At 40.9% G+C, this 25885-nt stretch overlaps 1 protein-coding gene across 1 annotated transcript in view; it reads left to right on the top strand.

Moving 5' to 3' along the window:
* The window catches only part of ERC2 (ELKS/RAB6-interacting/CAST family member 2), a 959419-nt gene that overhangs the window by 721054 nt on the left and 212480 nt on the right, over nt 1–25885 (top strand). The window contains exon 16 of the mRNA XM_032412144.1: nt 17958–18105. Within this exon, the coding sequence (XP_032268035.1) occupies nt 17958–18105 (148 nt within the window). The remainder of the gene's footprint in view (nt 1–17957; nt 18106–25885) is intronic.

The raw sequence follows: 25885 nt of genomic DNA, 5'->3' as shown, positions 1-25885 counted from the left end.
GTGTCCCATTGGGCATGTAGGGGAAGCTTCGTTGCACCTTTTAAAGTGAGACTAGTCTTGAATATTTTGATGTCAAATGGCATAAAGCAGATTCACTATATTACAGTTACCTAAGATCATGTTAGCATCAAAAAGCCTCCTGGTGCCCCCAGTTTTAATGATTATCAGTGCCTACTATGATGTAGCATGCTATTACATATGCCTACTATTATGTATGCACCTCCTATCATGTAGGTGCAAAAATACTCGAAGATGATAAAAATACACTTAGAAGTCTGAGGATAATGAAATTATGTCAAGGTGGCTTTTTAGCTTAGTGATTGTGTTTCAATTTGTAAATGTTATAACTGTTTAAAAAATTTTTTTTTCTCTAGCAAGCTGCAAACTTTTAAAGACATTAAGCCTGCCACATTATAGCCACTTATTTCTGCCTGACGTATTTTTCAGCTTAGAACCACAGAGGGACTGCCAAGCCTGTTCCTTTTCATTACCTGTTCTGTGTCTGGCCCAGAGTTTAGATTTTCGAAAATGGAAAAAAGCTGTTTGCAAAATCACAAGGCTCTTGAGCTCTTAGTTTCTTCTTAGTATCAACGTTTATTTATTTAGGTTTGGGCTGGGTTTCAAAAGATTGAAATTGGAAACAGAGAAGGTGACTCTGAACACCATTTATCTGTATATAAGCGAACGTTCAATGTACGTTTAATTTAAAAAATTGCTGTTTCCTACAAGAGGGAGCTATTTTTCACATTGTTACAACATTTTTAGAGGTCACTAGGTGGTCATGTCACCAGCAGGGAGTTTTTGTTTGGCAGGCAGCATTGGCAGTTAGTTACAAATCCCTCCCATGATTCAGTGTTCAAAGGGGGCTGCTTTGCAAGTAACAAATACTTACAACCTGAGAACTGAAGTATAAAAAGTAGTGACAGGGGAAAATGTTTGGAAATGTAAAACAGCATCTTTAGTGGCCAAATTGGGGTGTTCGGGGAGTTGAAGATTACATGTCTACTTTATACTTGAGTTTAGTGTTTACAGAAGCAATAATGCCTTAACTACCCCACTTTGCCGTCACCTTGCTTCTAGTTAGCAAGTGCTCTTAATTTGTGAGTCATTGGTTACCGTGATTTGGAATAATGTTCAGATTCCTGACAATAATCTTTATTAACCTCATACCCTGCATTTGCCATCCTGATGGTTACTCAACCTGTGCCTCTCGGTCATTCCTCATTGTGAACGCTGGTAATTTAAGCAAGATTAAGTGGGCAGCTAAAAGCACCAATTACCGGGGCTTCTTCTAGGCTTCCATATTTACAGACAAACCAGTATTTCAAATTTGGGATAAGCGAATTATAAGCTGTCTTTATGTGGAAATAAATAAATGAAGTGCAGATGGATCTTTGAGGAAATGGTTAAGTTGGGAAAAAAAAAGATTAATAGCCAATCATTAGAACTGCAAGCATTTTGTTTGTAATTAGTTTTTAAAAGTCTTAAAATGGAGATAGATTTTTTTTTTTGTCTTCAAAACAGGACAGTTACTGTGTCTCCTCAACCCTCCCCCTTTTGAGCCAAGAAAAGACTTAAAGAAGGCAGTTATCAGTTAGGAATACAATGCAGTTAATTTGCTATATTATACAACTTGTATAAGGGACCTTATATTTTTTTAAGCTAGAAGCTAAATTAATTCGATTTGAGCAAAGAATTGTCATGGCTCATGTTGAGTTGTTTAGGATAGAAAAGCCTAAGAATTTCAGACTTCTTTAACAGAACAAAGAAAGACATTTAGCACCTGTGTCTATTTGAAGTTCAAAGAGAAACTACAAATAAATTGATGGGACTTTCGTTTATTTGACTATAGCAGTTCGTTGATATTTTTCCCCTTATAATTTTGTGGGGTTTTAAAATTCTCTGTGTAAGAACAAGCAACTGTCACAGCCACACGTTTTTTTTTTTTTTTCCCTTCAAGCGAATTAAATTTATATTCTTAATGACACTTTGCTACTTCTTTAATCCTTTGCAGAAAGCTTTTTGGCTCTGAAGATCCATTGAAATACTGAGTTTAGATATTCAAGAGTTCTGCTAAGTGATTTAAAAAAGGAAGGCAGAATCCAGAGTGGAAATGTTGTCTTGGATACAATGTCAATTTTAGAGTTCAGTTTTTCTTTTTGCACTTACCAGAAAATTTTTTTCTACTCTCCAAATTACATTTGCTGAAGTGTGTGCAAGTGGAGTTGTGATACCATGGTAAACACTAGGAACGTACTAAATCTCTAGATACAAACACAGAAAACTGAGAATATTGTTGCTCAACATTCCTTTTTTAAAAATAGTTTTCTCTTCTGGTCTCTAGCAGCTGGGAATACTCATATTACTCCCTTGACAATTGGAGATTTGAACATATTTATCTTGTAGCTGATAATAATAGTGAATTAATAAATTAAACTAATGATAACTACAGCTTGCATTAATAATAGTAAAAATTGCTTATACTTGACTAAATGTGCTAAATGGTTTACCTATTTTATCTCATATAATACCCTACAAGAGTGAGTATTACTATTTTCATCTTATGGATAAAGAAACTGAGATTCACAGAATTAGTTTCCCCCAAATCACACAGATCCTAGTGGTGCTGAACTAGGATTTGAATCCAGATCCATGGAATCCCATTCATTCATTCAACAAATATTCATTGACTGTCCAGTGGATTTAAAAAATTGATAATTTTTAAATTCCATTTAGAAAGAGCCATTGTCTTTCCTGCCAGTGGATTATGGTCACATCTTTCAAGGAATCATTGGAAAAGGAAAGCTGTATTTCCTCCACATAGTAATTTTCCCTCCATGGGCTTATACTCTTTGTCCCAGGTGAAACACCCCCCAGCCATTTGGACTGATGATTTTACTCGGACTGAACAAGTTTGGCTCAACTGATGGAAGCAGTGCCCAGCTCATGGTGGGTCCATCACAGATATTGTTTGGGATAAATCAAGCTGCACCATGGCTGTTTGGGCTTTAGGGACCACAGCTGTGTGCTTAGGGATACTGCCCATAGTAATGCTTGCCAATTTCATGAGATTTTGCAGTTGACAAGATGCTTTTCTGTGGGTCATCTGATTTGAACCTCTCAGTGACCTTGGGAGTAGGTAACAGTATTTTCATTTAAGATGTATAGTATCAAGTGACTTGTCCAAGGCACACATCTAAAATCAGGTGACTGTCTTTCTATAAGTCTCCTCCTTTCTACTTTCCCATTAGTACCAGTGGGGGAGGTGGGTTGAAGGTTCAGACTTATCTCCCCTTTCTCATTGGGCTTGCGGTATCATGGCCAATTCACTGCCCACTGAGTCCTGAAATGCTAGTGCCACTCACTTGGGGAATTCTGACATTATACACTGTGAATAGCTCTCTTCTCTGAGGATTTGTAGCAGGTTTAGATTTGGCTTCAGTCCACAGGCATTCCAAAAAATGAAAGGAATGAACATCCAAGCACTAGTTGTGAGCTGTGCTGGGTTGCTCTCACCGACAGCAGCTTTGTGACTAAAGGGAGATCCTTTTATTGGAATTCAACCAAGTCCTCACTGGGTTCAAAGTGTTTGGGTTGTCAGTTTCTTCTGTGTCAATGGCATCATTACTAAGAACAACAGTTACACATTGTTTATTTTATTTTGAGACTTACTGAATTACAGACTTCATGGGTTCAAATCTCCACTTTGCCATCGATTAGCCATGTGAACTCCAGCAAGTTAATTCATGCCTCTGACTCTACTTCTTTATCTGTAAATGGGGAAATAATAGCACCTGCCTCATTAGATGGCTGTGCAGATTGAATGACTTAATACATAGAGAAGAGTTAGAATTATGTAGTGTATCCTATAGTGTTATAGTGCTATCATGCTGCAGGATAGTATAGTGTTTGGCACAGAAAAAGTGCTGGGGAGTGTTAGCTAAATATTCCCTATTGTGGGATCTGTGGCATGTCCTCTGGGGTGGATAACAGTCTTGGCAAGAGTGTTCAATAATCTTAAAATAGGCCAGTGGTGTGCTGGTAAAACAGGTCAACGGGGGTGGGGGGGGGGAGAGCCCCGATTGGTAGTATTTGCCAATTTCCATAGTGTAAATACTCCTACCATGGCCAAGGTACTGACTGACCACGGAACTGGAAAGAGATGTAGGTAACTGACTCTCAGTAGCCAGCAGTAGCAGCCAGTTCCAACACACCGCTGAAATAGACCCGTCAGGCTGTGAGATTATTAGAGTAATTGCCAATGAGAATGGCCCTCAAATCCTAGCTATCCCCTTTCCTTTTGATGTGAAACCATTATTTAGGGTGGGTTCCCAGTGATAGGGACCCCGCTATAGCTGATTGACCTGGATTGGGCTAGTTTTCTTTCTAGGAAGGGCAAATATCCTTTTTCCATCAAGTCTGAAGGTTTTAGTAGAGCTATTACATAAATGGTATGTCTTCCCAAGATGGATTTAGAATTTCCTGCTACCAGGGTACTGGAGCATCTTTCTCACTGACTTTCCTAAGACTCATATGTTAGCTCTTTTTTTCCCTTGACCTATCCAAGTATGCCTTTAATACTCCCTCTCTTTGCTAAGTTAGCTGGAGTCCATTTCTGTAGCTGGCAATCCAAAGAAACCTAACCAAACTCATATTCTGATAGAATTCTTGCTCTGGGAATTGCGTGACATGGGCCTCTGTTGTCTGCACTGATACCTTCAGAGATGGGAAAGAGGCAGCTTGTGCTGGTTGTATGAAGCTGTGACTTAGCCAGAGTTCTTTCTGTTTTTGGATTGGCATCAGCCTGATCTACCTGTGATTTTCATCTGTAGGTCCTTAGTGTCCCTGGGGAGCAAGCCTTCTCCGTATTCCCTTTAGCCAATAGTTGGAGGAGTAACTACCATGTTGCTGTCTTTCCAGACACTGATTATTCACACATTCGTAGCCATATATATACATATTGCATGAAAATATTCAATGCAAGGAGAGGCAGAGTATGTCATATTTTCATATTTCATACTGGACTTCTGGCCACCTTTAGATGTGGTTTTCCTAAGGGTTAATGTTGACTAACCCAGCTTTTCTCTCCTTCTCTGGTAACTGAGGGTGCTGAGAAGGACTTGGACACCATGCATAGGGGGGACTATTTGTGAAATAAAAGATCACTCCTCACCTATATCCTAAGGATGCAATATCTAAAACGTATCAAAGGAATGGACACTTAGTAAGTGACACTTAGTAAGCACAATTGGTGTTCAACATGACGTTTCTAAGGCAACCTGCTTAGAAATCTAGGCAATATTTAGCAAAAGGTCAAGCACTTTTCAAAAAGGAATGACAAGCCCCCATCTATGCAGAGTAAAAGGGAATGGACAGATGTTCCTCAAACACACCCTAATTATAATAATATTCAGCAATCAAATTAACGCTTTCTAGATTTTGAATGTCATGGATCAATAATGTGAAAAAATATTTTTGAAAACAACATAAAGCTTATTAAACTATTAAGTTAAATAATGCTATTTAAATATTAACTCCATCACCATCATTTGATAAAAGGGCATTTTAACACCACAAATGAGCAAAGACATTACCTAATTTCAAAATAAAAGGCTGCCATTACCTGGAAAGGGTGTTGGCAATCTTATTCCTGCAATATTTGCCCATGTCCTCACCTGTGTGCATGCGTGCATGAATGAGAGTGTATGCCCTTGTATGTGCATGTGTAAATGAGTGTGTGCGTGCATGCATGAGAACTGCAGCACAACCAAGTGCCAGTCTTTGATTTGGCACTTAGGAATCACTTAATCTGACCATGTTTTTCTGTGGTGGTACTCTAACATCCCTGGAATTTATATAGCTGGAAATAAGAGTAAATACACAAGACAGATATAATGGGACGCCTGGGTGGCTCAGTTGTTAAGCGTCTGCCTTTGGCTCAGGTCATGATCCCAGGGTCCTGGGATCGAGCCCCGCATTGGGCTCCCTGCTCCACGGGAAGCCTGCTTCTCTTCCCACTCCCCCTGCTTGTGTTCCTGCTCTCGCTATCTCTCTGTCAAATAAATAAATAAAATCTTAAAAAAAAAAAAGACAGATATAATTTTAAATGACTGAATCCTCTTAGCTTTTCCTCAGAAGTTTATCCCCATCTGAAAGCCTCTCTTTTCCTTCTAGAGCCCTCCAGTGCAGCCTTCCTTCACACCCCACCACTACCTCTGCAGTCTGTGAAAACCTACCCGCATCATCCCAGACCGAAGGGATGTTCCTTCCTTCCTACAACCAAGCATTTTAGTGAAATGACCAAGTCACCCAGACTTGGATTCACATTCCAGTTTCACCATCGAAAAGCAATGTGATTTTGGATAATTTGCTTAAATTTCACAGACTCAGTTTATTGAACTTCATGATATGAATAATAATAACTTTCTCTTTGGAGGATAATTTGAGAGGACTAAATGAAACTATGTGCTTTACCTACGCGTCACGTATACATACAGCAAACAAAGTAATAACTGTTAATGATTGCTAATCCTCCATCCTAACAGTGGAGGCATTAATTGACTATTGTCTTTTGTTTTGTGATTTAATGTTTCATATGCATTTGTTTTCTTTACCAGAAGAGTTTGCAAGCCCTATCCCTTATTGCTCCCGCATACCGTCTAGCACAGTGTTTGTCCATAGTAAATTCTCTTCAGATATGTGTAGAGATTAAGCCACAGATTGACATTAGATTGTTCTTTTATGCCACCACCCATGATTGTGTCACCTCCTCAAGGATGCTTTTTTCTTGGTCCTCTCACTAATGGGAAATTAGAAAACCCCTTAAGCATTCTGCAGCCACATTCTTCTCTGACTCCTGCCTTATGTCCTGTGACTTGAAGTTCAAATCTAAAGGAAGGTGCTCCACTTCTGCTCAGTGGTGCAGGACAGCCTCAAGGCTGTCCCGGGAGATAGATGATCTGATCTCAAAGCAATCAGTCAACAGGTCAGTATCTCAGGGAGTGGTAATCAGTATCAGGTTGGGATTTGATCACCAGGAAGTTTCTCACTAAGTGGTTTTCCAGATCTGAGGACCCAATAAGGGACTGGGATCTATCACCTTTCCGGGCTTCTAGTCCCCTTCTTCCCACTCTGATTTGTGTAGCAGGCTCTCTCCTGTGGACTGGGTTGTCTCTAGTAGGTAGTCTTGGGTGCATGTAGGATTAGTAGTTGGATATTGTGGAGAGGGAATTGCTTCAATCTTTTAAGTCTTCGAGGTTAGAAAGTGATAAAGAATTACAATTATCTGTGTATTATAAACAAGCAGATGAAGAAACCAATAAAGCTGCTTTTTTATGGAAGAAAATTGTTAGGTTGAACTGCATGAAATCACTGATATTTGATTGTTTCTGACACAAAAAAAGTACACTTCATATCATTCAGCCTAACAGCTATGAATATGAGGTTTCAGGTTTCTGTTTATTTGTTCATTTTTGAGCTTCTGGATTGTAACTGCATCACATTGGACATTCAGAATGAAGAGGACAGGATGGGAGAGAGCTTTTGAATCAATTATTCCAGTATTAGATGCCCGTGGGTGAACATGCCATGTGAATTCTTATGCCCAGCCTTTGGGTTGGTAAACAGGATTCATGGATATCTTCTTTGCCTGGTATTGCTAATGATCTGGTATTCGTTACTGAGAGAAATACAGTGGTATTTCTTTGTGTTTTGTGGCATTGTTGCAGGGTCGGCCATCATGACTATGTGCATGGAGAGTCTCTGGGGTCTGCCGTATGGTAGCAGGAGTTGCGCCTGTCTTCTTTGTCCTTTCCTCCCCGGTACCTGGTACGCAGTGGGTACTCGGTTAATACGTGTTCAAGAAATTGAAGAACTGGGCTCTGATCATCTGGTTAGTTTATTCTTCCCTGTGTGGTCAGTAAACAGTCACCCTAGAGGAACACGTTCCCTCCAGTTGCTTTGGAGTGGACTTCCTATTTTCACATCAGAAATATTCTCGCTTCTTAGTGATCGCTCCTCCCAGAGTGGAAATTTCACTTCCATGAGCCACAAGGCCACCCATACTGTAAATCTGAGCCTGCTTTCTATACTATTGTGTCTTGGGCTGGTTCCCCCACGATTCTTTCCAGATGTGGAGTGCTTTCAGGTAGTTTACCAGACTCTTTCATTCTGCATCCGCTGTCTGGTTTCACATTCCCTCAACCTCTGAGAAGGAGCATTCTAGTAGTGTCCCATATATTATATTCATGAATCCAGAAATTTCAGGTAACTAACAGATATAACTCATTATTTCTGGATTCACTAGCAGATTTTTGTAACTCTTCATTGTATATATGTCTTTTAAATCAGTTGCTTTGCAATGCAGTACTTTAGGTGTATGTATGTGTATGCATAGTTTTATACTTCTGTAGTTTGGGCTCTGAAATTAATTTATGGTCATAGAATATGCTCTTGCATCTCTTTTTAGTTTAGAGCTTATGATACATTGGTGAAACCTTGCTGAGAAGTGGCCACACGCATTTGCTTTCTCTCCCGTTGACACGTGCAACAAGTGGCTAGTGAGTGTGCATTAGACAGTCTCTAATGTGTTTTTATGGCAGCATTTTAGTAATTTCTTCCCAACATATAACTGCTATAAATTTGGTCTCACTTTTTTCCCTCACATTGTTGAAGTGTGTTCAGACAAACATATCATCCTAGTTTTTAGGTATGAAACCCCTTTGGATTTACAGTCTATTTTATTCAGTATGTTCTAGCAAATTCATGTATAGCAAGTACAGAAATGCTGATACTCTCATTCATTTGGATGCAACTATGTGTCCATTAGGTTTTCCCTTTTTAAAAAAAGGCACCTAAAACATGCCTATCACCTCTTAACCCACCTCTCAGCAGGCCCAATCCTATATTGAATGTTTATTTGATAATTTGATAAGTGATCATTTGAATCTAAACTTCCAACAAGAAATGAAAACTGTGAGCAGAAAGGGTATTAGAATGTGGGATGCCCTAGCTCCTTCCGCATTGTGGGGCTCTTCTGTGGCTAACATTCATTTTTTAAATAAGCACCATTTGTGGTGTCTTTTTAGAATATAGATGATAGAGATGTAATTACTTCGGGGAAAACTGGAAAAGGGCAGTATTTTTTGCAATGGCCACGAGATGGCAGACCTAAAATCCAGACTTCTCAGAGAGATTTACTTGAGGAATTATGTCTTGGAGGGTGCTTTAAAAGCCATCAGCTTCCCAAAGGAAGACTCCTACAGGTTATCCTGAATTGCCGGTCAATTCTGTGGCAGGCGCCGTGAGGGAGAACATATTCAAGCTGAGGGGAATCTGGTTAGCTTTCCTCCCTATCAGATATGATGCCTTCCTGCTCCTTCTGGAAACCTGCTATTGCTTGGCATACACAGATACACCACTCTGTTTCCTTCCCCCAGTACAGAGACACCACTGCCTTTTTCCTTTCCCCTGGATAGGAATTGTCACAAAGGAGCTGCTTCCACCAAATTTAATTTTTTGTATTTCTCTCTACAAGATCTGCTTTACAGAATCTTAATTCAATTTTCTTCAAATGTTGCATTAGCAAAATTCTGGAATGTGCCCCCTTCTGCTCATATTCCTCTTACAGCAATGACATGACAATCTGTTTTGTTTTTCATTATGATTTAGCCTATGGGAATATTCTGTTCCATGTAAACATAAATAAAGGGAGGTTTGATTTAAGACAAAAATTTCAAATTAAGAGGGGAAATATTTAGTTCAAGATACAGGAGGGCAATTTGCTGCTCTGTGCAAAGACTTGCTAACTAACAGATCTTAGTTGCATTAAATATACAGTAGAGGGAAAATTAAAATATATTATCTTTTGGGAAATATATATATACATATATGCATGTATATACTTTTATATATCTCACCGATAAGAAAAAAAAAATAATTGATCAGATACCCTGAGTGCTAAACCTTGTAGTTAGTGACCTATTTTCTGGCAGTTATTCATTTCCAACCAAAAAGTTAATGTGATAAGGCAAGTGTCTGGACAGTAACTGATCATCCATGGATAATAGGTTTAGCAAAGCTCTGGCCCACAGTGAAGTCCAGATGTATTCGCTTTTCCTACTATCATTCATCAATAACCCTTCCAGGGAGTCTGGTTGGGTGTATTGCACATAGAAAGCTACATTGGCAGAGTTAAGTGGTCAACAGAGACGCTTTCTCATCACTGAACTAGAATAATGGGAACAAATGAGAACTATAGTGAGCAATTCTACACTAATGCCTGGTGTGCCTGGGGAAGTGTCAGAGGCCCTTCATTTTACTTGCCCTCCCTCCCTTCCAAATTTACCATTTTGTAAAGATTTTTTTTTTTTTAATGGAAGATTTTTTGTTTTGAAGTTGTTTGACTTTGGTTAGATTTTGCACTTGACCTTGACTTTTAAAAGGTCACCTTTTAAAACACGTTTCCATTTCTCATGTGGCATGAAATCGCATCTTGCGCACTTTTGTGGGGCCTTTCCTATCAGTTTGGACAGAAAGATATTGAACAGTTATTGATGAAATCAGACCTGCCTGGCCTGGAATGCAACTCTTCTATGATGAACACACTGTGTCCATACTCAAGCTCTGTTTTCTCCTTTAAATTTGTTTGCGAAACAGACATCATCTCAGGAAAGTCAAATGTGCAACTAAACAGAAACCAATTTCAGAGAGTCGGCCTTGAAAATAAGTGACCCATTGGCATTTTTAGAATGTTTACGTAAAGGAGAGCCTGGTAGAAAATAAGGCAAAACTTGAATCTTTACATTGGTGGTATCTGTGTTATGTAATAATAAGTAATGGCTAATATTTGTGTGGTTGTATCAGGCACCGAACAGAATCTCTACGTGCATTATCACATTTAACTCTCACAAAGATTTAAGAGACAGTGACTGTCATCCTTCTTAGTTCAATTATGAGGAAATCTAGGTTTCAGAGTCATTAAGTAACTTGCCAGGGTCACAGAAACGATATTACTGAGATTCAAACCCAGGTATATTCAGTTCCAAAGCTCAGGCACTAAATTAGTATCCTAATCAAGTACCTTAATCAAGTCTTAAGGACATGAGTGATGTTTTATTTATGTAGATAAGTTTAAAGAAATCATAATAGGCTAAAAATCGAAAGAAGTAATTTCTTATCTGTGTGTGTATGTGTGTGTATGGGGGGGGCACACAGTAATCAGTAATACCACACACACATCTTCTACCAGGACTTAGAGAAGGGCTCCTCACTCCTCCCATCCCTCATTGCCTCCTATCAGTTCTCCCAAGGAAGGAGAATGGAGAGAGCAATTTAGGATGGCGGCAGTAGCTCTTCCTGGCACTCATCCTCAGGCCTCTTCCATATGGGAAAGTCAGTTGGCCTCAGACTCCCCGAACACCCTTTGTAGCAGGATGACAAGAGGTGCCCGCATTTGCCATTTCAGTGTCCTGAAAGCGCACCATGTTGCCACTACAGAGCTTCCTGGCCTGGCCGCACTTGGCGGAACCCAAGGATGGCTCAGCTGCCTACTTAGGTCATGCCCTGAGTAAGTAGTGGGGTAAAAGCTGGTGCATGGAGCAAAGAGCTTCCACAAGACTTCATGGCCCCTGTGTTAGGAAATTCCAGTCGTGTGCTATTAGGTTTCAAAGACAAAATTCTCCGTAATTGGAGTAAACTATTTCTTGAGGTCAGTTTTAGGTGGGCGACAGAGAGCAAACCGCATTAAGGAGTCTGGGCTGCCAAAGCCTGGCCTTTACAAATCTGGTCTGTTCTTTGTCCTTGCTGGGACTTGTGGTTGTTCAAATATATCTCCCCCTGTGGGCCCCACCTTATGTGAGTGGCTTTGCTTTCTGCGTGGGCCCTTCTGCATACACAATACATCATTCTGCTGGTGGGTAGTGTTGATATTAATTGATATCAGAAGACTTTCGTTTCTCAAGATGCTTTTTAAAAATCCTGCTTTTAAAATGGAGGCAAATGAGCATGTATCTCCAGGGTTGATCACCGCAAACCTCCACCCATCCTCACCCCAGGGGTGAGAGAGAGGCTGTTTTGAACAGGATCTTTCGTCACCGTCTGTCTTAAGTCACCTCCTACTGAACTTACGGTTGAAGATTCAGGGTCATGAGGGAAAGAAAACAGTAATTAACTGGGAAAAGTTGATTGAGCGGAATTTTTTTTCCCACAGTATGATTAGAACATGACTGCGGGCTGAGCACCATACATAATGTAGGTTCTCCCTTGCATGTCATTATCCAAACATTTCTTAATGGAATGCATTTTTTAAGCATCTGCTTTTGTAATTGAATGTGTTCCTAAAGATGGGTCAGCTCACTAAAATAAGAACCTGCAAGAAAAAAAATGTGTTACTAGTCCCCTCCCCCGCCCCAACCCAATTTATAACAGTTCCTAATTGGTCTGCCTCATTTACAATTCCTAAAATTAATTTTGGACCCTCTCTCAGAGCTCAAGTCATCATTAATAGAGCGACAGCAACAGGGAGTGAAATAGAAATGTTTATAAAGCTCCCTTTTAAATTGACTGTGATAAGTGATGTAGTGATGTATTAGCATCAGAGGATTCTGGAGCTCTCTTTGTGAGGGTTAACCACAGGAACACTCAAAAGAAGGCATTTATCTTGGTGGGAGACGCCCTTCAGTCTTCTTTTGTTTTATTCCATTGAGGTTTTTCTTTTCAGGGTGGCTCAAACCATTTTTTTTGGTGTTTTATTAGCTGTATCTTGACTACCTCCTACAAACTGAATGACAGCAAAGGGCTATTAAATGTGTTCTTGCACATATTTTTATCCATTGTTAACCCTGACTAAATGTGTGTGAGGGCACAGAAGTCCCCCCTCTTTTTACTTCATTGTTGCCCATATTTGTTAAAGAAATTATTCCCCTTGACGTTTGTTTAGGCTGCACTTTGATAAAATGCTGTCTATGGTCCACTTTCTTAGCTTGGTATTCAGCAGACTCTTATAGATTTATTTCTCTTTGCATTATCTTATCTTCCTTTCTAGCTTATTTGGGCTTCCTTTTCATATTTTAAGCTACATTTTGGGGCATAGACAGATCACCTTAGTAATTGTATACTAAAGCACTGCAGTGCTCTAAAGATAATTTTGCAAGACTTTGGCATATACTTAACCCCACTAACTATCTAAAGATGAGAAAATAAGTTCTTTTCGTGTTGTCTGTGAACAGAAAGGACAGATTAACTGCTGAAGGTGATTTCAGACTTAAAGAAACTTTCTTCAGGTTGATGGGACCATAACAATTTCTGAAGCAATATAAATCTGGCCTTGAATCTAGATGATTCACCTGATGGGGAAAATAATGAGGATTTTTCTTTGTGTTTCCAATTTATATCCAAATGTCTTTTCACAGGTACACACTTTATGCTTAAGCATGTTTTTAAAACATGTAGATATAAAAAGGCATTAGAAATGCAAATATTTCAGTTTTCCCACACTTTCCCTATCGGGAAAAAAAAAGTGGTAACATTTAAGCTTCCTAATTTATTACAATGCTTGCCATTTTCTCAAAACAGGCCTCGTGTATTTTCAGTAAAGTATTTGTCATTCGGCTTTAAGTAGATGTATTAGCAAATTACCTTATGGGAATTGCAAAAAGTGTAGAATCTGATATAGGGCTGGCAAATGAAATTAATCTTTAAAAAATGTATGTTCAGTATCCCTCACCCTCAAAAGCCCCTGACTTCTAAAGCAGGGATAATGAAAACCCATAACGTTGCAGAATTAGCTTACAATGATTTAAATTATTAGTTGAAATGTATCAGCTTGATAAAGGATTATTTAAAACTCATTTTATAAAGCTTATTGCTTAAAAAAACCACAAATGCAATGATTCTATCAGCCTAGAATTTAGAGTTTTCTTTGCCTGTCGTCCCTGTACAAGTAAGAAGTGGCCAGATAGAGCCTTAACATATTCAGAACAGCTTTCCAGATATCCTAAAGTGTGAAATGTTCATATTTTTCTAGGTTTATACACTTTTATTTTCTATCAATTACTGTTTGACTTAAATAGACTAGAATTATTGAATGTAAATTTCAATTAAGTTATTTTAAAAGAAATTATCATTAGTTTATGGTCAATATTTAAAGGAGAGTATATATATTTATATATTATATATATAAAATCCTTGTTACATTAATTTTGTTCAGAGTCCTATAATTGTATAATACCAGCATTTATAAAACATATTTGTTAGCCAGAAGCAAACAAAACAAAGTAAAAAAAAAAATAAGGAAAATGTTACAAGGAACAAAATGGGTTATTTTGCATTAATTTAATGTTGATGAGTAGTGGTTTTAAATGTACTTTTTAAAAAATGATTTTAAATGTATTTTGATGTATAATAATAATAATAGGATTTGGGACTATATTTACTAAAACATCTGTAAAGAATTAGGAATTGATACGTGTTTTATGATCAACAGTTTTCTAATCAACAGAAAACTGAGAATTAGAAATTAATTTGTTGGGACTTTTAGTGATATTACAAGAGGATAAATTAGTGTTAAGTCATGAAAAGCTTAAATTATAGAATTACAGAGCAAAAGGAGTTTAGAAGGGTCCTTCTTTATGTTGATAATGACTTTTAACAGTTATTAAAGCTGTGTAATTCTGAATTTTTACCTGAAAGAGGAAAATGGGTTGAAAAGGACCGTAGGACATAACACATAAAAGTGGACACAGGGAACCTACTTAGGCAATGATTAGAACTGTCCACATGGGAAATGATGCTAGATTGTACCAGACGTGTGTATGTGAAAGTATGTGTGTGTGCACTTACCTGTGTATAAAGAGTGAGAGGCGCAGAGAGAACATAATAAATACCTTGATGGGCAAATGAACAAATTTCACATATGCCAAGCATTTGAAGCATGCACCTGCAGTTTATTTGATGACTGAAAAGTTTCATTTACAATTTTTTAATGTTTACGCTCATGATATTTTGTGAGAAAGAAGAAGAATGCAGGAAGGTATAGGCAGGAAAAAAGCAAAAACCAGCCTATCCATTTCACCACCATGAGATAATGACTATTAGCATTTGGTGTCTTTCCTTCCAATTTTTTTCTATGAATATAGTTTTATGTTTGGGAGATCTTATTGTGTATACACATGCACATCAAGAACTGCGAGGATTCTGAGATTTTTCCTTAGTGACATGGTAACAGGTTAGCCTGCCTCAGTTTCATGGATGCAGGTAGATGACCAGAGACTTTGAGGTCAGAAACAAAGGACTTCATTGCTCAAGGTGCAGAGAACAGTGTCAGCATATTTATGTCAGTTCTCCTTTCCTCAAGCCCCACGGAGGCAAGGCAGAGGGGTGAGATGAATAGCTGTACCTACTGTGGGTTGCATTACAAGAGAAGAACCCTGAGCTTACAGAACCCGAATCTTTTATAATGTCAGTAATATGACTGCCCTTTGCTCTGGACGGAGATGCTATTATATGAGGGCAGTAAGTATGTCTACCCTTTGATCCTAAGGGAGAAACTATCTTTCTTCCAAGGCCATTCACTATACAAACACTCTGGAAAGGTTGTGGGAAAAGAAGATAGTGCCTTTGCTTGTAAAATGTGCAGAAATATGAGACACATGGAGAATTGTCTCTCAACAAATAAATGTTTTCACAGATCTTTTTTCATGAGCATTTTAAATGCTGCATATAGCTGTAAAGAGTGAAATATGGAGGGACACCTGGGTGGCTCAGTCGCTTAAGTGTCTGACTTCGGCTCAGGTCATGATCTCAGAGTCCTGGCCTTGGAATCAAGCCCCACGCCCCACACTGAGCTCCACAATCAGTGGGGAGTCTGGCACTCTTGCTGGCACATGCACGCTTGCTCTTTCTCTCAAACAAATAAAATCTTTTTAAAAGAGTGAAATGTGGAGATACAGCATAGTCTATGATCAATCCCCAAATTTCCTACTAATGATTTCTTAGGTTGTTTCCATTAAAAAAGCTTCACATGGACATTTCAATTTGGGGCAGAGTGGGGTAAAATATTACAGTCACCTTAGGTGTGTGGTAGTTAAGTTGGAGTAGGTAGCGAATGGGCTCTCCCTGATCTGAAGGCCGTGCAGCCTCTTCAGCTTGGCTTTATGTACAAATACGCATGAGCTGTGAATGGTAAGTATGTCTGTTGTCTCAAGATGTTATCCAGAAGGAGACAGGCTGTGTGAAGCTGGATTTGAATGCTGCTGTTGATAGTCCAGCCTGCACTGGTTTTCTTCTGGAAAGTGGACATATTCCCTGACATTTCTGCTGCTCACATGTCTGACTGAGTCCCCAACAGAAGCTCCTACTGCCTGCCATTAGCAGGGCCCAGAGAAGGGGGAAAATCTGAGATCCAAATAATGACCATCTTGTTCAAACATCTGGAGGGGGCCTGGTCTGGAGGGGGTCTGGTCTGGAAATTAAGAAAGACAAAACAGGATCATGACCAGGTTTTAGTCCTGGGACTTGTATGCAAAGAAAATATCCAATACAGAGGCTTTCCCAGGGCTGTGAGGTCTTATAAGGTATCTAGGATGTGGCAGAAGTGACGCAGATTGAGACAAGACTTCCTTAGTGTGAAGAAAGACTAAATGAAGACACCTGGAGAGCCATTTTCTAGTTAGAAACAGTCCCCCCAAATTCCATGTTGAAATTTGTGACAGATGTTGCCAGAATATTGAACTGTAAAATGGGAGGAGGCAACTCTAAGCAATAATCAGAGATTAAGGGGTCAAAGCATTGTAATTTTTTTTTTTAGAGGGTGAAGAGGGGCAGAGGGAGAAGATCTCAAGCAGGCTCCACACCCAGCATGGAGCCCTACCTGGGGCTCAATCTCATGACCCTGAGATCATGACCTGAGCCGAAATTAAGAGTCAGCCGCCCAACTGACTCAGCCACCCAGGAGCCCCAAAATTGATAATGTTTTTAAAGATTACTTTGGGTTTTGTTCTAGGGAGACCAGTGGGTTGCAGGAGTAGTTGCTGATGGTTAGGAGAAGTTTGATAGCAGTAGATCAGTTTAGATAAGGAATGTCTTTTCGGGCGCTTGGATGACTCAGTCAGTTAAGCGTCTGCCTTCAGCTCAGGTCATGAACCCAGGGTCCTGGGATCGAGTCCTGCTTTGGGCTTCCTGCTCATTGGGGAGTCTGCTTCTCCCTCTGCTCTTCCCCCTGCTCATGCTCTCTCTCTCTTTCTCTCAAAAATAAATAAATAAATAAATCTTTTAAAAATGTTTAGATAAGGAATGTATTTTGGAGTAAAACCTACTGAAGTTTTGATGGGGTGTCTCTGGGAAGAGAAGAAAGGGAAGGAATCAAGGATGACTTCTAGGTTTGGGGCTTGGGCTACTCAGTGGATGGTGGTATAATTACTAGATAAGAAGGCTGAGGAAGGAATGATTTTTGGTGGAATAGCAGGAAAGCATCATTAATTACATTGAGAATGAAAGGCACTACCCTACTAAATATCTCTGCCCCTTCAAAAGAAAATCTTGCATGAAAAAAAATGATATTGATATTTAAATTGTTGGCCAGTTTTATTGCGTTGTCTTGGAGTACCTAGAACTTTACTTGGCAAATGGCTGGATGGGTGGGTGGATGGATGGATGGATGGATGGATGGATTAAAGTGTCCTAGAAGTGAATGCTCAGATTGACTCCCTCCATTTCTAATTTGCAGCTTTGTCTGTGAAACAATGAAAGATGACTCCTTCAGAGGAACCAGTGCATGCATCTCAGGGATTCTGACCCAAAATACTTTGTCCATTCTGAGAATCAAAGAGTTAGTTTGTCTTAAACATTGTCCATAATTCCTTCCCATTAAGACAGTGTTCTGTGGTTCATTTCAACTGTAAATGACAATTATTTTTTTTTACACTTCATAAAAATGATCACAATAATTTTTATTTTACCAGACAGGAAGCGCTACTTGCGGCAATCAGTGAAAAAGATGCAAATATTGCCTTGCTGGAATTGTCTGCTTCCAAAAAGAAAAAGACGCAGGAAGAAGTTATGGCCCTCAAGCGGGAAAAAGATCGACTCGTGCATCAGTTAAAGCAGCAGGTGGGGCCTCCTGCACGAAAGGTGTGTTTTGCTGGTTTTGGGGCCTTGGGTGCTTTCTCTGGGTTTAGCTACTCTGCATTCTCCCATGTCCATCGTGCCGGCTCAAGCAGCTAAAACCAGGTAGGAATGAAATGGCCCAAGTTGTTGCTGGAACATCATTTTACTGCTTTTCTGTATTTATGTGCATGTGCCTGGGCTTGTGTGGTTTGCAGCCAGCGCTATTTTCCTTTCTTTTATAGTCACATCATCTCCCCAGAAATAGCTCTCAGGTCTCTTCCTTCCAGTGGACTTTGTATGATTTCTGACTAAATCTTAGAAACTACTAATTAAATTCTGGGCACCTTCGTTACCTTCTGTCTTGCTCACGTTCTGGGCCCCATCAGTAACTCTCCTCATCCAGTTCTTTAGATTTCTTTCTTTCCATACTTCCAACCTTGGTTCTTCAACTAGTTTCTTTAGGACCTTTCAACTAAGGAACATCTCCCAGCCCCTAGCACTGCCAGGCTATGCTTGGAGACCTCCCCAGCCTTTATTTAGTTAAACATTTTTTAATCACCTATTTACTCAATTATCCATCTTTTTCCTCCTCTCTAGGCCACTGTATTTCTTCTGAGGGAAAAGAAAGGAGGGAAAAATGAAGGAGGGGCAAAGTCCTAACTTGTACAGAAAGCAATTCTTTTCTTTTTGGAGGGTTTTCTGGAAGTGGTTTGAATGGAAATTGCACCTGAAGCATATTGCAAAATCATTCCTGAAATCTTCAGACCTTATTTCTTCTCCATATAGAACTTGGGGGCTTTTGGAAGCAATGGTTAAAGATACTCACTTGGATTCTAACTTCATTATGAAACCAACTCAGCATATATTATGGCTCAGTGGTCTGTGGTCTCACAAGGTGGCTGTCACATCTTAGCTTGGGCCACATGTGGCTCTGAAGCTCTCTAAATGTCACATGGTGCCACATGGAGTGGGTCCACATCAATTTCAGCCCCCAGGACTGGTTCTCTGTCTGCTAGGGTGATCTGGGCATAGAGTGCAAGGTGAGTGGAAGAGAAGCCCAAAGAAATAAGTCCCTTCCCTTCACAAATGGGCCAACCCTTTCCCTCCTCAGGAAAGAAAAGGCATCCTTTGACCCTAAACCAGAGTCCATTTCTCATAGGGCTGCCTTGCTGAGAGAGAGAGACCACTGCCATGCCTGGGTGCCCTCTCCTGCAGAGGGAGGGTCCCAGTCACTGCCAGACATCGGGGTCATTCCACAGAGCAGCATGCCTCGCTAACGCTGGCCCTGGGGTTTGGGAACCGCTTACATCTGACCTCTTCGTTTGGGGCTGTGCATCTTCTACACTGGGTTTCCACCCACCTGGCCACAGAAAGTCAAGACAAGCCCCCTTCTTTGCTTTCTCCTAACTCCTTCCCTGTGAGCCCTGAGCCCTCCCCTCCTGCACCTAACCATTGTAGCTTTCTCCCACAGGTATATAGACCTAGGAAACAGCCCCTGAGCTCGAATATACCATGCACTTGTGATGCTGGCTACAGCCCAGATATTACGGCCAAGTACCACGGGTCCAGCTACGATGCATACATGATCCAAAGGTCTCAGGTCAGTCAGTAGCTAAGGAGACACTTGCCCCCACCGTGGGGGTTGGGGGGTGCATAACAGCCACATCCTGCCTTGCCCTTTACCTCTTTTAATGATTTCCAGTACTTGGTGGCCAAAAATCCTGAGACCATAGATGATGGCATTATATCTTGACTTGTAATGTAATTTCATTTATTATGTATTTGCCAAGGGTTCCAGACTTGGTGGCTACCCTATGGGGCCAGCTCTTCTGAAAAGGCCTGGCATTGCTGCAAAGCCAAGACTGCCAGAGGCCTTATTGTCAGGCGTAGTGGATTATATTTTTCTTTCTGTCTCTCAGATACCTTGCTCCCCAAATCTCCCTCTACTTTTCCCAATAAGGAATTTTTTTAAGGCTGTTTTTTTTTTTTCTTTCTCAGCATCATGAAAATGCACTCCTGGATTCCAGGAAGGATTGAGTGTAGCCCTTCAATTTGCTCCTGGGAAACTGCACAAAGCCTTCATTATTCACGACAGGCTTGGTTTTGGGTATCGTGGGGCACATTTGGGAAACCCCAGCCATGCAGAGTTAGGCTTCCGCCTGAACTAAGGCAGGATCTGAAGGGCTGTTGTGGGAAAAAAGAAGGCAGCAAACGAGAAGGATGGGTTCCTCAATTATTTAGGTTTGAAATCCTTACCCACACCCTGTAGGCAACAGGAAAAAAAAAACCACATGAATTGATGTACCCTTGTTGTAAATGATATGATTCTAAGAATAATGATTAATTGGCTTATAAAAGTGCTCCCTTTTTATTGAGTGTTTGCTCTGTGCCAGGATGTGTATCCAGTGTCCCTCGGGAACTTTGTCCCATGGTCCTCACAGCAGCCCTGTGGTGTGGGTGGCAGATTACCTTCCTTTTCCAGGGGGCGTAACTGAGACTCAGAGTGTGGAATAACCAGCCTAAAACAATTTATAAGCAATAGAGCTTGGGTTTTGGATAGTCCACCTGAGTCCACACATACCCCACCAAGTTCAGAAAGGAATTCAGAGTGACAAGCAGAAGGGTATTCCAGAACCTGTGGGGTCCCCTTACCTTTGTAAGCTTGAAGTAGATGCCATTTAAGAATGGTCTCTGGCTATTCATAAGGGGTGGGTTCTGCCTAGAGCGCTTAGGCTTAAGCTATTTGATCATGTCAGTAATTCTAATACTTCTGAGTTCTCACCACATGCCAGGCATGGGTGTAAAGGTTTTACATACACTGACTCATCAACTCCCAACAAAACTGAAGGGCTGATGCTCTTATAGGAGAAAGAACCACAGGTCCAGAGAGGTTGGGTGCCTTGCTCAGGCTTCACAGCCGGACATTCCATGATGCTTGAAAAGACCCTTTTCCACACAACCTTGACCGTATTTTACAGCTGCCATCTAGAGTTGGACTGCTTAGGGTTACTCTTGTTTGAGCACTTGTTAGCTGTGTGATCATGGGCAAAATACTAAACCTCCATAAACCTCAGTTTCCTTGTCTGTAAATTGGGCTAATAATCTAATTCGAAGTATTGTGAGTATAATGTATATAAAGAGCTTTGCACATGCCTAGCACATAATAGGTGCTGTATATTTATGAGCTGCTATTATTACTACTACTACTACTACTATTACTAATTGATTTTATCACCACCAACCCTTAGAGGTAGTTTGAGTTTGGGAGTCATAACTTGTTGAGAACACACTCTTGAGCTGTGGGAGAAAGAGCAGACAGACATTATTACCTAAGTGTTCCTGGTCCTCCCTCCCTTAAAGCCCAAGCACTTGGGGAGCAGTGAACAGTCATGTCAGGAACCATAGACCCCAGCACCCGGTGTGCACTGAAGAGGCTCATAGTGCTTATTAAATTTGCTTGGTTTGTGTATGCAGTCACATAGAGTCAATCAGAGAGGGCACCCCTGGGAGAGCGAGTCCCAGACCTCAGCTGTCACCACCTGCATGAGTGACTTGGGAGGGCAGAGCTCTTTTAGATGTCTAGGCCAATGGGAGGGGAAGGCCTGGGTCTGGGTGTTCATCTGCCCAATGTTCTGTGAGGATACTGAAGCAGACTGGCTCATGAGAGATGCCACCCTCTTCAGGCTGCCTTCCGCTCAGCTCATCTCATGCAGGTCTTTCCACTGCCCATGACATTCCCTGTGACTGAACATCAGCAGCTCGTTCAACAATCCCCACAGTTATTGCACTTTGCCAAGAACATAGCGGGCACTCAATAAATATTTATTTTGTGAATGAATGCATGATTACCACATGCCAGGCTCTATGCCAAGTGCTTTATGTATACATAAGTTTACAAACACTATCTCGCTTTTTCCGCATAATCAACCAACCAACATATTGCATATCTGCCATGTGCCAGGCTCTCTGCCAGGTCCTGGGGATTCATCCATAACAGTTATTTTATCTGCTGCAATGAGGAGAGTGTCATTCTTATTTTTGAGTTGATCAAACCAAGGCTCCAAGAGACCACATGATGCAACTACCATACCTATACATGCCACCCATACCCGGAAGTGCAGGGTTGGGCTTCTGAGATGTAGAAGTGCTGACACTTTGCTCTTAGCTAGGCTAGATGCTGCATCCTTAAAGCAATAGGGTGAGCCATGGATTAGCCCCCACACCTCACAGATGTTGTCAGAGGACTCAAGTTCCAATGCCTCAGCCTGTGGCTCCCAAGCTGCCCAGGAGCACAAGCGTGAGAAGGTATAGGTAGCTTAGTGAGGCCAAGTACCATGTTGGAATTCAACTCAACAATATTCATTGAGTGCCTTCCCTGTATTAGGGATGGCTAGGCACTTTTGGAATACATCAGTGACCAAAATAAATAAAGACGCCTTCCTAGTGGAGCTTATGTTTTAATGGTTGGGGTGGGGGGGATGGGAGAAAGGCAGTAAACCTGAACATAATAAATAAGCAGATTACATGGTAAAAAAAGAACAATGTAGACCAGTATAAGGGAGAACAGGAATGTCAGGGAAGGATTGAGGACATGGTAACAATATAAAATAGGGTAGACAAATGGGCCTCATTGGGAAGGAGACACTTGAGCAAAGACTTGAAGGAGGTGAGAGAGGGAGAGCCCTTTAGATATCTAGGGGAAGAGTGTTTTGGCAGAGGGAATCGCTAGTGCAAAGACCTAAGGCAGGAACATGCTGGTGTGTTTGGGGAAGAACAGGGAAACCAGTGTGGCTGGAGTAGAGTAGGCAAGGAGGTGAAGAGGTGAGCTGTCAGAGCAGTAATGGGGTGGGGATAGGGTGTGTAGGGCTCTTGGGCAGGATCTGCTGAGAGTGGTACATTCTGGAGCAGAAGTTCTCTGCAGTTAGGAAACAAAATACATGAGCCATGCAAACTCAGAGCAGGGAGGGCTCTCAGGTACCACTCGGAGTGCCCTGTCTAAGACTGCCTTACTTGAGCCCACTCTCCAGATCCCCTGCCTTCAGCTTCTAAGGAGCCCCAGTGCATAGCTTGTGTTTGTAAAAAGCATTGCCATTTCCACTGGAGCCATGAAGAACTAATACCAGAATTTGCTTGTCATGGCTAGTGAGATTTTTGAGTGGGAGCAGAGCCCTTTGACAAAATGCCCTCCCTGACTTTCTGGCAATCTCAACAACATACCACTGGAGTCTAAATCCTGCACTCTCCTTGCTGTAAGGAGACAGGCAGGTGGTCATTAATGGCCACCACCATGCCATTGGCCTACTCAGGGTGATGGCTGTGCCTAGGGGAAGTGCAGCCTGCCTCCAGGCCAAGGCAGAGATTCACAAACCTCAGTGGGCAGAAGCTTGATCTTTTCTAAAGATGTATCTCATGATACACTTATCACTCTCCAGCCCTTACTGCTGGAAAATCTTCCCTGGCTTCCTTTACTGGTGCGGTAAAGACACATTCAAACCAATATGCGCTCTGCCTTGTACATGCAGTGCAATCCCCTCTGCCTGGAATACATTTCCTTCTTTTCCTCACCTAGTTAATGCCCATTCACCCATTCAATCTCAATCCAACATCACTTTTTTCAGGGAAGCTTTCTGGGACTTTCTCAATTATGTCAAATCTCCAGTTTGGTACTCCTGCAGAATGTGTACATCACTTAATTGCACTGTAACAGATGCAATTTTGCATTTGTTTTTGTGTTTATTTGAATAGTAACTATCTGCCCTGCTAGTTTTATGAGCTCCATGAGGACTAAGAATGTGACCCCGTGACTTTTTTTGTTGACCATTTATCTCCAGGCCTAGCACAATTGCTAGCACATAGTGGGCATTTAGTAAATATTTGTTGAAAGTAGAAATGAATGAGTGGGTGAATTGCCAGGGCAGCTTGTTAAAAAGAAAAGAGACGTTATTGATCAGTCATGACTTTAGACAAAACTTAGCATTATGATTCTTCTCACCCCAGTGTTCTAGGCAGCTACCACCTATAGGGGTTGGTAGAGATATGAGACTTTTTTGCCAAGTGATGACCACAAAATGGTGTCATGTCCTTTCCTGCCATGTTGCAAGATATGGAGATGCCTTGTCCCGTACTTGAATTTTGTGCAGTGGTGGCCATTTTGAACCTTTCTTCTGAATCTGTTCTCTGTATTTTAGTTCAAATCCCCTCCAAATTTGGGGATTCTTCTTGAATAAAATGTCACTGAGTTTCCATATGTGGCAAAGGTTACTTGTTGTTATGAAGGGCCCTCTACTTCGTCCCTGAAAGCCTCTGAGTGTCATAAATCAATTTGCCTAGAAATACCTAAACTCCTGTTAAACATCTGTCAAGAGAGCTAGAGAAGGTGATATGAAATGAGTTCAGAAATTCCAACTATGCTTAACAACAAAAGAATCTTTATGACGCTCTTCAGGTGTTGACATTTGGGTTGGTTCTAGGCTGAGCAAGGTATAAAGCTGAGAGAGCAGTACAAATTAACTTTCTGTTGCATAAAAAAAGATAAAGGATTAATCATAGCTTGGTAGTAGATAGATAAGTCTGTCCAACTTTTGTATTCTTCCCAATTGCATTTCTTCATAAGCACACACCTCTGACACTTTTACTCTAGCTCTTTTTTTTAAAAAAAAAGGTCTGGCTTCCAGATTTTTGCAATTTTGGGAGAAGGTCTCAAATGGGAATGAGTTAAGTTGTTTTTGTTTTTTTTTTCCTGTGGGGAGACTAGTTCTGAAAAATATTATTAAAAATAACCATTTTTCCTTCTTTTGTGTTTTGGATCCAATCGCCCCCCAACTCTTTTTCTCTACCCTTAAAGAAAGGACTGACATCAAAATAATTAATTCTGAAATCATTGGATTTTTTTCTGCTGCTAAGGGGTTTTTGAAGAAAGCTTAAAACTAAATCTTACCCCCTAAGCCTTATTCCCAAATGCTCCCCTGTGTGCTGAAGTAGTGATATGCACATCCTTAATGAAAATGCCTTCTTAAAATGAGGGCCAGACACTATTGTTTAGCTAAAATTAGAACCAGCTTATTTCTCAGAACTGGTTAGAATACTTCTGTGATCAGAGATAAATTGTGCTTGGTTTTCTTTTCCCTTTCCTACCAGTTCTGGGCATTGCTTTTGGCTACCAGGAAACATACTGGGCATTTGGGAACAGGAAGGCATTAAGACCAGGAGAGACTAGTCCAGGTCAACATTTTGGAGGCTATTGCTAGGTCTGTATCTATTTGGGTAGCTTTCCCCCTCCCCCTGTGTTGTTCAGAAGGTCATCAGACTCATATCTAAGAATTAGCCAAATAGGTGTGGCCAAGAATGGGAGATGGCGGAGGCTGGCCTGGAAAGTGTTCAGGGAAGCTGGTTGTAGGGATGGAATCCTAGTCAAACTGGACCTTGGCCGAGGCAGAACCATCCTGTCAGGGAAAGTGGGAAGCGCCTGAGTGGGATGGTTGGTCAGGCATCACCCTCCCAACCCCCGCCCTGCTTGAGGCCACACATGGTTGTGCTTCCTATTTATACTTCCATTACATTGTATGCAGATGACTTTTAATTATACTTTACGGTTCAGGAGGTGAGCACAATTAAACAGCAGTGGAGGAACTCTATGCAGTAGGGTTCCCATAGCCTCGTGTTTTGGTTGGATGAGCTCCAGAAAAGCTTGATTTGATCCCAGCATTGTAATGCATCACAGACTTGCCCCAGATCGAATTGCTGAAATGCAAATGCATTGGTTTTCACTGCAGACTTACTTTGG

This window comes from Phoca vitulina, unplaced genomic scaffold (genome assembly GCF_004348235.1).
Source record: "Phoca vitulina isolate PV1807 unplaced genomic scaffold, GSC_HSeal_1.0 scaffold13, whole genome shotgun sequence".
NCBI classification, from domain to species: domain Eukaryota; kingdom Metazoa; phylum Chordata; class Mammalia; order Carnivora; family Phocidae; genus Phoca; species Phoca vitulina.
Note: the sequence above shows the minus strand (reverse complement) of the source record. Positions and strands in the feature narration are given on the sequence as shown.